This window comes from Populus trichocarpa, chromosome 12, assembly GCF_000002775.5.
Source record: "Populus trichocarpa isolate Nisqually-1 chromosome 12, P.trichocarpa_v4.1, whole genome shotgun sequence".
In the NCBI taxonomy this organism is placed as follows: Eukaryota; Viridiplantae; Streptophyta; class Magnoliopsida; order Malpighiales; family Salicaceae; genus Populus; species Populus trichocarpa.
Window position 1 is genome coordinate 1,737,517 of NC_037296.2, and position 14,344 is coordinate 1,751,860.

Sequence of the window (14,344 nt, forward strand, 5' to 3'; positions counted from 1 at the left end):
TCCATTTGTTTAGGGGAAAAAAACGTGTTACCTGGAGTGTTTTTTTTTTTTTTGGCTTTGTTCAATGTAATTGTTTTTATAAGTATTTTTGTTTTTGAATTAAATATAAATATTTTACATGCTTTATTCTAATTACCTTTGAAATACAGGTCAGCCTAAGCCTCGAGTCTCCTGGGTCACAAGTCAACCCATTAGGTTGAGTATTTTGAGCATCAAATGATGTATTTTGATTTTTAAATTTTATTATTTTTTCAAATTTAATCCCCACTCACTTGATTTTTATTTTTGTTTTGGATTCTTTTGTGAGTTCATGAGCTTAGAAATTTTCAATTTTGCCCTTTAGTTCAATATTTGTCCCTCAATATTTTGGTTTTAAATTTCTATTTTTGATACCTTTATAAAATTTAATTTATTTTTGATTTCATTATTAGATCTGTAATCTTGATTTTTTTTTTAATTTCATTACCTGGATTTGCTGATTTTTTCTTTTACTTTTTTTTTCATTGATTTTTTTTTCAATTTTATCTATCTTCATTTGGATTCATGAAGATTGACAATTGATATTTTTTCCATTCTCTTTCTATGATGTGGAGCTGTTAAATTTTTTTTTTTTTAAATACACTTATAGCACTTAGAGTGTGTTTGGAAGCGTGGTTGTAGTTTCTTTTCAAAATGTTTTTTACTCAGAAAAACATCAAAATAATATTTTTTTTATTTAAAAAAAATTATTTTTGACATCAGCATATTAAAATGATCAAAAAACACCAAAAAATAAATTCATGTACTAAAAATAAATTCATCTATTAACTTTGTAAATTTAGGAGCTATTTGGAAACACTTTTAAAATGGCATTTCCTAAAAATTAAATTCTATTTTTTTAATATGTTTGGTTCATGAGTTAATTTGAAAAATATTTTAAATAAATAAATAAATTATTTTGATATATTTTCAAGTGAAAATCACTTGAAAAACAACCGTTACTACGCTCACAAACACCTTCTTAAATTAAGAAGGCATTCAAATTAAATTTAGAAGATTAATTTTCTGGTTAATTTTGAATATTTAACTTAATTTTAAATTTCATATTCTTTCTACTATCTAATTTTTCCTTGCAAAGATCCATCTAAAGCTTATTTAAAGAAATGTAATCCCATTTTGTGAGGCAAACAATTATAGAGAAAATTATTCAATAATAAAGTTACTATTAAAGCTCTTGTCATTGAAACCCTTTTCCCTTTTCGGAAATTATTTTTCCTTGTTCATTAAATACTGATTAACTTAGGTTTGGCTGTGTCGTATTACCTCATGCCATGAGAGTCCATGCCCAAAGTAATATAATAAGATAATAATAACCCAATACAACAAGTATTTACAAATACAGTAGCTTTTATCTCTTTGAAGCTTTAAGCCACAGTAAATTTTTTCCCATGAACAGCAGCAAAGTGCAAGAAAATATTCAAACAGTACAATGTTTAGAAAATGAACTCGAAAATGAAATCAACAAAAACATATTATTTCAGGTAAATTGTCAAAAGCCATTTTCATTCAACACAGGGACAAAGGACAAGCACAAGAGACTGAGGCTTGCTGCACAAGGTCAGATGTATGAACAACATGAAGCAAGTGATGGGGCAATAAGTTCCAGCAACCAATCCAGATTACACAGAACCAAACGCCATTAAAGCATGGATAAAGTTCCATCATTCATTCTCCATGCATGCGCATAATAGCTAATGCAAACAAGTAACATATCTACAAGTTTATCCTGGACTCACGAGGACAGCTTATCGAGACGACGATCCATGATTAGTGATACAGCTTCAAGAAAGGCAGCCTCACTGCTTCCTGGGAGAACAGCATCATGAGCTTCTTGAACAATCTGCTCAATCACGGATTCCTTCTTCACTGTTTCCCTGCACATGAGGCTTCCAATGGCGAAGGGAGTAAGACCTCTCTCTACTCCTTTCTTCAGAAGCATAGTGGAAATGCGAAGGGTGCGAGCACACTCAGGTGGTATATCCCACCCATGAAACTTCAGAAGTGCGATGTCCTGCTCAGCATCCAGAGCTTTGATGTACTCAACAGTGTCAGGGGAGTAAGGCTGTTGAGCTTGAGGCCAGTAAAGCCAGTCAAAGGTGCAATCCTCAAACTGCAGGGAAATGGAGCAAATATGAGAAGAAATAGGCATGAATTTGAAAGCATTAAACATAGGTTGAAACAGGAAAGCATGTTAGACAGTACAGATAAGCTTTCATCCAACTGATACCGATGCTCAAAAATATAAAGCAACCCTGAGACGAAAAATTCAGATAAATTAATGTAGTTTGGAACTCATTCCTTAGCAGTCAGAAGCACCAAAAAAAGACATGCTTTCATGATAAAAATGGTAGAAGTGCAAGTAAATTGTTATGGAAACTCCTGGAATTTACTTAGGATGACAATTTATGAGAAAAACATGTGACAAGCATATGCTTCATAAGAATCAAAGATAGCTGAAGGCCAGTCATGAGGAAATATCCAACATACTCATTTCTAAACAAATACTGAATGGTACAGAATGAGGACAATCAGCATACCATACTTGAAATCTTCTCTCCATAGCTATACACAATTATATTTTTCCTGGTTTTGGATAAATTTTATTCCTCACCTAATTGTGGAGCATGCTCAAAAAGATGAGTTGCATGCTTTGCGAAATATAAGGGGAAATAGTATTAAGTTTTACTAGGACATATCCAGCACATGTACATTTACTCAAGGGATGCTGCTCAAAAGGAATGGATAGAGAAGACACTAACATAAGAAATTGAGATAGCAGCATTAACCATGATCAATTGGAATAATACAAAGTGGAAGAACAGAATGAGACAGTTAAAAACAACAAGAAGACAAACAGAAGGTAGAACTTACATTTGTAGGCAAGCAGTAACCATGATCAATTGGAATAAGCACAATCTTGCCACGCTCACCATCTTTACTGACCAATATGTTCCCAGCATGCCTATCTGCATTTGCCAATCTAATATCCAACACTGAGATTTTGTGCACCTCAGCTACAGGGAAAGCACAAGGACCCATATCTTCACAATTTCCATTATTCTCTATGAACATCTGCAATGAACCAATTTTGATATTCTTGGAATCAAATTCATAACCATCAGGATGATTGAATCCTCTGTGGAGGCACTTGACCATTGCTGTGGGTGGAACCCCAGCAAAGCCTCTCTCCTCACCAGAAAATGAGCGTGGTCCACTCTTTGGATGATCCAGAATGTAAGCTGCAACTTCCCGCAATGCACCCTGTCCTACTCTAGTGCCTTTCTTCAATCCTTCACCATCAACTGACAAGGGTAGCCCCTGAGGATTATTTACAGCCATTGGCTCCTCATCAATTGGCTTAAAGACAGAAACATATTTCAGACCAGATGAATCTTGCATGAAATAAGCTCCTCCAGATCCCTCAGAAGATCGAATTGGTTCATTGCCCCTCTCCAGCCCATTTAAAGTTGACTTGATTAGCTCTCTGATAACCAATGGCAGTTGAATTTTGGAATTAACAATTAGTGGTTCCAGTAAGAACTGTTGTAATAGTGGTTTCCTCTCTATACCCCTATATCCCATAGATAAAGCACCCTGTTTGTGCTCTCCTACACTGCCAGCTTCCTTATCATTCAAATCTAATGCCTCAACAGACAATTCAAAATCTTTCTCAACAGGTTTTACCCTCACTTTGGCAGATTTCCGAATGAGCAAATGAATCACAGAATCATTACTTTTGCAAATATCAGTAATGAGCCTCTGGTCTTCGAGCTCCTCACCATCACATATCAGTTCTTGTTCAACAAGTTCAAAACATTTCCCTTTCCTAGCTATCTGCTTCTTAACATAGCCTACACTTCTACCCCTATCAACATGAAAGTCACACACTTTGCCACAAACAGTCCTGACAGTTATAGTTTGGAGATCATAAAGCCTGAGCACCAAATGCAGAACTTTTCCATTCGCAACACCATAATCTCTTACTTGCGAATTGTTCCGTGCTAGTTCCCTCCCTTCAAAAACCAATTTTTGCTTCTTCACAAAAAAACCTTCGGAAGCTTGAATCCTCAGCTTCACCGAAGCAATTGAATCCGACTCCATAACTCGCATTGGAATGACTGATCCCCCAAAAGAAAGATATATTACAATAGAGTAACTAGAGCGCAGACCACACAGCCAAGGGAAATTGCAACGAGAATCTAAAGACTCTCCACACACAGGACTAAGAGCTACACTAGCCACCGACATTGTTAGTCCGGTCAATCTAAATCCTAGCTTCTTACACTAATATAAAACTCCAAAATCCTAAATTTTACAATAAACCCCAAATTCATTCCAAACCTCCTAACCAAGAGCAAGATCCAAGAATAAAAATCCCCATTTTCCACAAAAACCCGGGTAGACACATGTCAAAACCCAAAGAAACACAAGAAACAATACTTTCATCAAACTATTCAAGCTAAAGGTTCCAAAGTGTGGACCTATCACCGGATTCTCTTCTTGTGAAAGATCAATACTTTCGTCAATCACTTCAATATAATCCCTGCAAGAAAAAACAATATCTTCAATTAGAAACAATAAAATTTTATATCCTCATCAAAACCAAAAAGGCCTAACTATTTAGTTCCATTTGAGTATTATTTAATTAAATGAAAAAAGAAAGAAATTAAAGAAAAAGCCATCAAAAATTGAATATTTATTTTCTCAATTTCCTACATTTTGAACCATAAATCAAACTCATAACCTCAGCAAGACAATAAATTACAAAATAAAACCACAAGTAATTGAATCTTTATTTTCTCAATTTCCTATTTTTGAATCAGAAATCAAGCTAACAACCTAAAACATTCAAATTAAATTAAATTTCTCAAAATCTTATCGAATATCTTCAATTTTTCTCGGATTTTCTTAGTAACCGAACAGATTACTCAAAACACGATCGTAACATAAGAAATCAAATAAAAACTCTTCTTCTATCTCTAATCCGTCAATTTCCTTCGCATCTTCTCACTTAACAAAAAATAAAACTAATAAACAAACAAACATCAAACCAAAATTGATAAAAAAAAAAATCCAAAAAAAATAAAAATAAAATAAAAATTCATCACCTGAAGAAGCTGAAATCGAAGGTGAAATGAAGATGAACAAAAGAAAAAGAAGAGAGATTTAATTTTTTTTGAATTTTTTTCTCGTCATTTTTTCGATTTTGAAAATTAAATTCTCTCTTTTTTCTTTTACTTTCTCTCTGTACTTTAGTTCTTTTAAAATGTTTCTAGAGAGATGAACAGTGTTCTAAGCTGTGGGGTATTTATAGTGATGGAGACGATAGCTTCTGACGGAAGGTGAGGTGATTAACGGAGTTAACGTCTTAAATTTAATGTAATTAATTGATACTTAAAAAAAGGAAATTCTTAGTGTTTTTTTTTTAATTTTAATTTGATTATCTGATTTGTCCTCCAAGTAATTGATTAACTACTAATACCCACTCTATGGATTCAAAATGATGAAAGAAAAAATCATATTTATGTTCACAAAAATATTTTTATTTTGATTAAAAAATATATTTTTTATTTTCTCTTTCTTATTGAACAAGTATTGTTAGTTACTCATGTAGTGCTGCTCTAAAATAACATTTGGTTACTTTCATGTGATAACAAAGACCAAAAAAAATGAATATTACATGTTTTGTTGAAAAAATAGAAGCAAAAAATAATAATTTTAGAATGAATTTAAATACTTAAAAAAGAAGAAGAAATAGAGAGGCATATCTGCAGAAATAATATATATTATGTTTTACCCTAAAATATTATTTTAAAAAACTTTTAATTTCAAAATTATTCCACACTGTTTTAAGTAAATAACCCTAATTGTTTTCAAGTAAAACTATTTTTTTTGTTCTTGTTGGTTACTTTAATTTCTATTATCTGCAAAATATATGAAAGAAGTGATTTTATTCAAGAACTTACTTGACAAATATCTCATCGATGAAATGGGTTTATAAGAAAATTAATAAAGAGTTTTTTTTGTTGATATTGTGGGAAATTTTTTATATTTATGTTGATTGAAAAGAAAATAAAATCTATTATATTATACATAGAAGTGATGTTGAACTCATGAAAATCTAGATAATTTTGCACATTAATCAATAAAAAATGAGATTTGATATGTGAAGTAATTTGCACTCCTAAAAATTGAATCCGTTGGATTTGGATCTCCAACTAAATTCTTAATTATTAAGTCTCCTTGTAAATATTTTTTTATTGATATTTTTATTTGTTTTAGTTTCCTTATAAATATTACATGGAGAAGTTAAACAAACAACTTAAAATTAGGAAAAAAAAGAATTATATTCAAAACACTTAATTATTTTTGCTTTTTAACATACTTGTCCCCAACAAAGTTATTAAACTTGATATCACTCGTGACCCGATTTAAGCCTTGCATTATGGGTTGAGCGAGTTAATTTGATTTGACCTAAGTTAATTCAAAATGATGATATTCAAAATGATGATATTTGAAATCTTTTTTTTAAAATTAGATTGAGTATTGACCTAGTTGATCGGGTTGAGGATTGACTCGTCTGGCTTACTGGGTCAACTTTCACTTGATTTAATTTTAAACTCAACCCAAGTTAAATTTAAAATTGGTAGATTATAGATTAACTTGATGAGCTGGTCGAGTTTAATAAAATTAGTTTAGAACAATTTTTATTTGAATTAAAACAAAAAAGTGCTCCCAAGAGCTGAAAATTACAAAAAGCATCCCAATTTACTGGTTATTCAAAACAAGAATCCATCTGTATTAATTTCTCTATAAATGTTTCTAGAACTAGAACATAAAAAAAAACTAAGAAAATCATTGTGCATATAAACTGAATTCCTATTTATTATGATAGTGTAATTATTATTTTTCCCTTAAAAAAAATCAATGATTTTGATGTTGGGGATATTTTGATATTTCACAAGGCCAGATTGATCAAAAATAGAATTATCTTTTTAAATTTTAAAGCACAATGGAATGAGCAAAATTTTTAGAATTATCATCTAGGAGCTTTTTAGTCATCATATTTTTTTATGCATAGCAAAATAACTCAATTATCCTTAAAGTTAAAATTTTTAAAGCTTGTGTCCAGGGTTTTTCATCTTTTAATTATGGTTTTTTTTTTGTTATTATAAACTTGATTAAGAGAAAATAGTCTTTTAATAAATATAAAATAATATTTTAAAGGAGAAGTTTGGCGTGTAGGAGACTTTCACGCCCTTTTAGCTGCTCATGCGGCGGCAAAAAAAACTCTCTTCCACTATGTTGTTAGAATCTTCACGATATTCTCTTCTTATTAGGGAAGCACATATAGGCGGAGGTGGCATGATTTTTCATCGTTGACGTCCCCCTCTTCTTTTCTCTCTTCTTTTCTTGAAATTCACGTTGACCATTCAAAAATACAAAATTATCCTCTTAGTTATTGATATTTCAACTTATATCTTAATTCTTTTTATTTTTAATTTTTGTTCTTGACCCTTTTGTAAAAATTATTTATTTGTTTTTAATTTCATCATTCATTTCTATTTTTATATATATTACTTTTTTCAAATTTAGTTATTATTCTTTTAATTTCTATTTTTTTTTCTTTGTCTTTTTGTAGAATTATTATTTATTTTCAATTTCAGTCTTCATCCTAATTTGTGATTTATTATTTTCCAATTTGATCCTTACTTTTTTTTTTGTTATTTTCTTTTCCTTTTGTTAAATAAATTTTTCTTTTTAATTTCATCCTTATCAATTAAAAAATAAGCAACTATTGTAGGTCTCCTCTAATTTATTTTTTATTCTTATTTTTTTAATTGCTATTTTTTTAATCATTTTGTATAGTTTTTTTTTTTTCAATTTCATACTTATTGGTTGAGTTTTTCAAATATGATGTTTACAATCTAATGACTCGGGTCACGAGTTTAAAAAATTAACATCATGCAAATTAATCATTTTGCAACACTCACGAAACAAGAGCATAGTTATATCATTAAATACAAGGATATTAATTCTTTGGAGAAAAATCAAATGAAACTTTTTTATTTATGATATTACTAAGAGAGAAACAGAATATAGAAGAATTCTTATATATAATTTTCTCCGGAGCTCTTGTAAACATTCCAACGAATGAGAGCTGAGCTTTTTCATTCTAGATATGTCTTGTCTTCGCTTCAAACAGGAGCATGCTCTGCTTCAAGATTGTTTGGTCCATCAACTGAGACTAGACTTTCCACATAACCATCCAGATGATAGGAACTGAAATAGGGATTAAGAAAATCATAAATTATCTCATGACTAATCGGATCATAAATCAAGATGTGGCCATCCCTTTTTCCGTTGACGATCACCTTATCTCCCCACGTAAATACTTGATGTAGAGTTCCTAAAAATGGTATGCTTAAGAATTTTGTCCAGCTCTCTTCATTGCCAACGCCTGATCCACTCTCATCTACTACCCAAATATCCATTGTTATGGACGTGGAGCCATCGTAGGGAAACACACAGCAAGCAAGCGAGTCCTTAATCCCACCTGAAACCAGCCTCACCTCTACCAGAGTCGACTGGTTCCAAGGGGGAAAATTAATCCATCTAAACACATGCTTAGCCGTATCAAATGCAAGGATAATGTCCCGTAAACCATCCAGGTGCCAATAGAACTCACCCTTCAGAGACACTGCTTGACCACGTGAACAAAAATCATCAGCTAGGATCCTACAATCATATACTAGTCTCCAAGAATCTGTTCTCCAAGAGTACACCAAAGCTCGAAGAACAAAATCGCGTTCTTCCTTCTCATACAGTTGATCATCATCAACAGCATCGAAATTCGGTGAGTGAAAGAGCCGTCCAATTTTCACCAACATGTAATCGTTCATCTTACCATTATGCCCGAACCCATCCATTAAAAGTTGGAAATCCTGCTGAGGATGTTTCACGTATTTGAACTTTCTGGTAGCAGGGTTCCACAAAACATAGTCTATTCCATGGTAGTCACAAAGCTTGATGCAGAGCAAACCACCACTAGAACCTATCAGAATAAAAGAAAGGTTAGGAGATATTTGTGGGTTTAAGAAATAATTTCTCATGAAGGTATGATTATACATCAGGGATTGTGGTATGTGTAGAGAATGGAAAGTTGTGGTATCTTTGCGGTGGAGAAATGATAGGGTACTGGAATGTTCCGGCCAACGGAATCCTCGTAATAAGATAGAGGATTTTTGGGTGGAATATTTGTGGAGGTGGGCGGGGATAAACTCAGGACTTGTGATGAGAGAATACCAGTCTTTTGACACTAATTTGAAACGGAGTAGGGATTTGACAGGTAGTCTCGTAAGAATTTCGGTGATAATCTCTTCGGGGAGGATGGAAACAGAGCCATCAACCTTATTTCCTCCGCTCATGGGGATGGATCGATTTCTTGATGAATTTACAGGAAGAGTAGTCGGCTTAGGGTTTCAACTAATGGAGAGGAGGAGCAAACTAGGTTGGGTTGAAAGGAGAAAGATATTGATGCCAATATATAAGTTTAGGGTTTCAACAGAGGATTTATATATATTAAATATATTGCCGACCTATTTTTTATTTATTTTTGGATAATGTTATTTCACTCTCCTGTTTATCAATCCCACCCCAATTGTTAAATAATAAAAAGAACTCTAAACTTAATATAATACTGTTGAAAATATAATTCAAACTTAAAAGTCAAAAATACAAAATTATATTTAATTTCTTCATACTTTTTATAAGCTAATTAAATTATGTTTGTTTTAATTAATTAGGTAAATATATATAGTTCACCATTCAAAAAATATAAATGAACCGATATAAGTTAATATGCCTCCTCATAAATAAGCTAATGACAATTGGATCCAATAATAAAAGATTAATTATTTACCATTGCTATATGGTGCAATATCGACATTTAATTTTTTCATTAAAAATTAATTTCTCTTTGTATATTCTATTCTAGAAGATAGATTTTATTTAATTAAATTTATAAATTTATCTCTTTGTATTTCTTTTTTTTAGTTTAACGTAGGTGTCCGGGCCAGCTTACGCGTACCTCGACTAATCCCACGGGCCCTGAAGTTAACGACCATGTAAACCTCCAGTGACCATCATATGAGCAACCACAGGGTTCGAACCTGAGACCACAGAGAAAACAAACCTTTTGATCCCAAGCTTTTACTATTGAGTCACCATTTAAATGGTTATCACTTTGTATTTCTAATATTGTTGGTTGTTGATTCTTATGTTTTTGCTATTGATAATCCTTGAGAGGCTACAAGATAAGATTTCTCTTACATACTCAACAGTAACTATATTGTTAATCCATGTGGGTCCCATCTCCGCCCTCAGAGTTTGTCATTGCTGTCTCACCGGAGAGTCTCTCCGTTATGTAAATCTGCTTGTTCTTTGACCCATCAGTTTGATAAATTGGGTTCTATATTTGTTGCTGTTTGAATTTTGCCCTTCTTGTCTTGCATATTAGCAACTGTAAGTATGAAATGAACAGAATTGTTCATCAAAATCTCATGAGCAACGAGCTAACCTGAAATTCATGAAAGGAGACTGTCCTTGCTGATATGGATTTATGCTATAAAGGGATGGTATTTTGCAGGTAGAAGCATGGATATGCTAGCATTAAATTCAGCTTTGAGAAAGAGGAACATCTGAGCGGCCACCTAATCCACTATCATCTTGGCCTCCTGAAGAAATTCATTGTTTTATATGAAGTGTTAGCTCCTTGAGTGCCAGATGCAACTGAACCTACTTAGAGCTTCAGACTGAACCGAAAGCCCCCGCTAAAGCATGCCATACTTCATACATACCAAGTGTTTAAACCCAACGACGCATGGGAATACTTCCTCACTTGAGAAAGATAAAATCCAGCTGATGAGCGCCTGATCCTTCTGAAACTACTCTTCATACAGTGGGTTTGGATCCAGTAGATTGTCTCTGCATTATTAAGCTGAGGTAATGAGAGAATTGCAGGAGAAAGGGAAGATTTGGAAGAGGAAACTGTAGTGTTTGCCACTAGAGGCTCTGATTCCATAACTAGAGAAGAAACCTAACCAGCTAGTTCAAATACAAAAATCTACACTGATACAAGTCCTTCAACATGCTGGATCATTCTATATATAATTGCTGTTGTTGGGTTTTGCTGCTGAAATTTGGATGGCGGTTTTGGATTGAGTATATATCACCATTAAAGAAAACACTCAAACACCAAACACATAAATACTTGTCTGCTTCTGGACAGGACAGGACAGGACAGGACAGGTTTAAGAATATGAATATTGTTGGAAAGCTTTGCAACTGATTTGACTTCATTTTCCCGGGCCTTCTGACAGAAATTCATACAATATTATTGCTTACAACAAACATTCTATGTATTCATCATGAGTTACAATTAATTGAATACAGGCCGTGTGTTTTTTTTTTCTGCGTTACCCCCATCCAAGACCTGTCCCGCTGCGTCTTCTCTTCTCCTAGTACTTCATCCATGTCCATGTGGTGGACTTATTGCGGGAGAAAAGATTCTAGGAGGTATTTGCCTTGCGCTCCGATGCACTGGAAGATTTTCTGTCATTCAATGCCATTGGTAAAGAGGAAATGTTAGAAATAAAATGAGAAGCCAAAACACAGTGCATAGAACTGAAAAACTCTTTGGGATATTTGACACAGATAAAAATAGAACATGAAGAAAACAAGCACAGGCAGCACAGAATTCTGCCGATTAGAGTCATCATATAGAAATTCTAATTCGAAGTTTTATTACTAGATTTTTCTTTTTAAATAGTTTTCTGAAATACAAACTAAACAATCTTATTTATACTAGCGGTAAGCCTAAGCTGAAAAAGAAAAATCTAGGTTATTACCTCATTATCAAAAGAAACTAGGGATACTAGTAGATCAGAGGAGAGAAGTAACATATATATTATTACTTTAATTACTTTCGTACCTTGAATAACTGAGAAACCAGAAATTCTTGCTTCTGTAAACAGAAAGTAAGAACATATTATTGTTGATAACAGTAATACGTAAGCCACAAGCAAAGCCCTTGAAGCAGCAATCCGAGGAAGCCTGAGCATTTCGTTACACTCTCAAGATTGTTTGGTGGTCGTGTAGGGATGAACTTTTAGTGCCTCTTACTTATAATGAGTCTTGGCTTCCTGTTTGAAGTTTGAAACCGCGTTTCTGATCATTCAACAGATGACCATTGAGAGATTTTCTATACAAAGAATACCGTCCAGTCATGGATGATGAAACAACCTTTATTTTTCTCATGGTGGACGATGACTTCTTTTCTTTCTGGGATTTAGTAAAAAATAACAAATATTCTAAAAGCAGAAAAAAAAATTCAGAATAGAAGCTTTATAAATTACTAGGTGGACCTGAAGATTAATCAATGAATTTCTTTTTGAAGACTTGATTTATCAAAAATTAAATGTACTTATTAAAAGACTTGATGCGTGGGAAATGGTTGCAAGAAACTAAGCAGCCTTGCTTTGCTGACCCTGGATGTACTTTCGCAGAATTGGGTATTTCTTTTGTAAAAAGTGCAAATTAGTCCTTCAAGTCTATTGCATGTTATATTTGAGTATGTTACTTTAATTGTTAATTATTGAAAGAGTGTTTTGGAACAGATGTATTTAATTATAAAGTTTTAAAACATAATATAATTCAGTAGAAAAGGTTTAAGCATGGCAATTTGAACCCAAGGTGCTGCTTTACTCGCTCTAGGTTAAAGACCAGCTATTTGACTTGTGTTGGTTATAATTTTTTTAATAAAAAAATATATATGCAGGGCATTCTCAACGTATATTTATACATAAAACATTATAACTTTAAATTAAAAAGTTTATATATACATGTTAAAAAATTAAAATATATATATTAATAATAAATAAAGATAAAAATAAAAAATTAATAAATATATATAAATTTAGATATTTAACATTACAAGAAAAATAAATTTTTAGAGCATCTCTAATGCAACAGCTAAAAAGAGAACTAAAATGAAAAAACAGTATTTTTACTTTTTAATTTTAGTTTTAATCATTGCAATGACTAAACTATATGAATAGCTAAAATGTTTATTTTTATTTTGAAAAGTTATTTTTACATTTCTATGTAGAGAAGCTAAAAGTAAATGAAATCACATATATCTGTTAGCTAGCCTTTTTCCTTTGTTTTGTATTAATAACATCATAATTATATTATATAGAAAATAACTAAATTAGTTATATAATTATATTAAAATTAGTTTAACATAAAATATATTAAAATATAATTGGCTCTTTTAAATAGCTTTATATTATTGGAATACATATATAAATAAAAAGTTATATTTATACTATTTAAAAAATTATTTTATCAATTTAATTCTTTAATCAAAAGGGTAAGATAAAAGTAAAATTTTCTTAATTAATATGACAACCACAGCTTTGGTCTGGATCTACGTTCCTCTAATGGCTTTCCAAAGTCCATTCATAGTATTGTATGCAATTCTAAATTCAATTCCCAGAGAAGTTCTCAACAGAAATTACCAGCTAATAGGGTGCAGGATTAGGACAACCTCAAGACACTGACTGGGCTCTTTCACTTTCTTGAACTGTCTGGTAGCAGGATTCCACAAACCATAGTCTAACCAGCTGCAATAACTAACTCATCCGGCAAGTCATCTGCATCATAAACTGCTAACCTCTTGTCTTTTTGTTTGCTGCATCAAGATATATAGATTTGATAACAGAAGCTGTGTTCCTTAGTTTTTCAAGCTCATCCTTAACACCCCATTTCAGTCCTATCTCTTTCGAGGTTCTATAGTTTTCCCAAGATTCTAATAGTAATACTGAACAAAACAGCTTCTATCATTTCATTTGCTGGTTGATTAAATTTTGGGAGATGGAAATCCAAACTATAATTGTTTTTTGTTTTTTTTTAGCGGCAGGGAATTTTTTGCTATAAATGCCTTGACAATTGATTAGCAAGAAATAGCTAACAAGACAAGAAAATGGCAAAGATTGTGCTGAAAGGAACTGGAGCTGTGCAGAGGATGAAGAAGCATACAAATCTTGCATATGAAGGTGGGGGTGATGACGGTTGACTTCAATTGATGACAAAATATGGCACCTATTGTTAAGTCTATAATGGGACCAACTGCAACAAACTATGAATGTAATATGCTTCTGTGAACATTATTCATCACTGTTATCGTGCTAACGTTCTCATGATCTACCATAAAAATGATAATGCATGGCACTGGTTTGTGTTT

General features: G+C 32.2%; 2 protein-coding genes and 1 long non-coding RNA gene across 3 annotated transcripts; all 3 read right to left on the minus strand.

The window, feature by feature from the left end:
* Positions 1 to 1,492: 1,492 nt before the first annotated feature.
* Positions 1,493 to 5,315, minus strand: LOC7496397 (phosphatidylinositol 4-kinase gamma 4). Its single transcript, XM_002318381.4, has 3 exons — positions 5,148 to 5,315; positions 2,911 to 4,582; positions 1,493 to 2,149 (listed from the first exon to the last, which is right to left on the minus strand). Exons 2-3 carry the CDS (start codon positions 4,285 to 4,287, stop codon positions 1,772 to 1,774), a joined length of 1,755 nt encoding a protein of 584 aa, XP_002318417.4. The 5' UTR covers positions 4,288 to 4,582; positions 5,148 to 5,315; the 3' UTR covers positions 1,493 to 1,771.
* A 2,756-nt stretch (positions 5,316 to 8,071) lies between these two features.
* Positions 8,072 to 9,721, minus strand: LOC7464265 (putative F-box protein At3g24700). The gene has a single exon (XM_002318383.4). It carries the CDS (start codon positions 9,465 to 9,467, stop codon positions 8,238 to 8,240), a length of 1,230 nt encoding a protein of 409 aa, XP_002318419.1. The 5' UTR covers positions 9,468 to 9,721; the 3' UTR covers positions 8,072 to 8,237.
* Positions 9,722 to 11,366: 1,645 nt separating this feature from the next.
* Positions 11,367 to 12,373, minus strand: LOC112323592 (uncharacterized). Its single transcript, XR_002977029.2, has 2 exons — positions 12,032 to 12,373; positions 11,367 to 11,652 (listed from the first exon to the last, which is right to left on the minus strand). It is a non-coding gene; the product is annotated as an uncharacterized LOC112323592 (long non-coding RNA).
* Between the last annotated feature and the right edge of the window lie 1,971 nt (positions 12,374 to 14,344).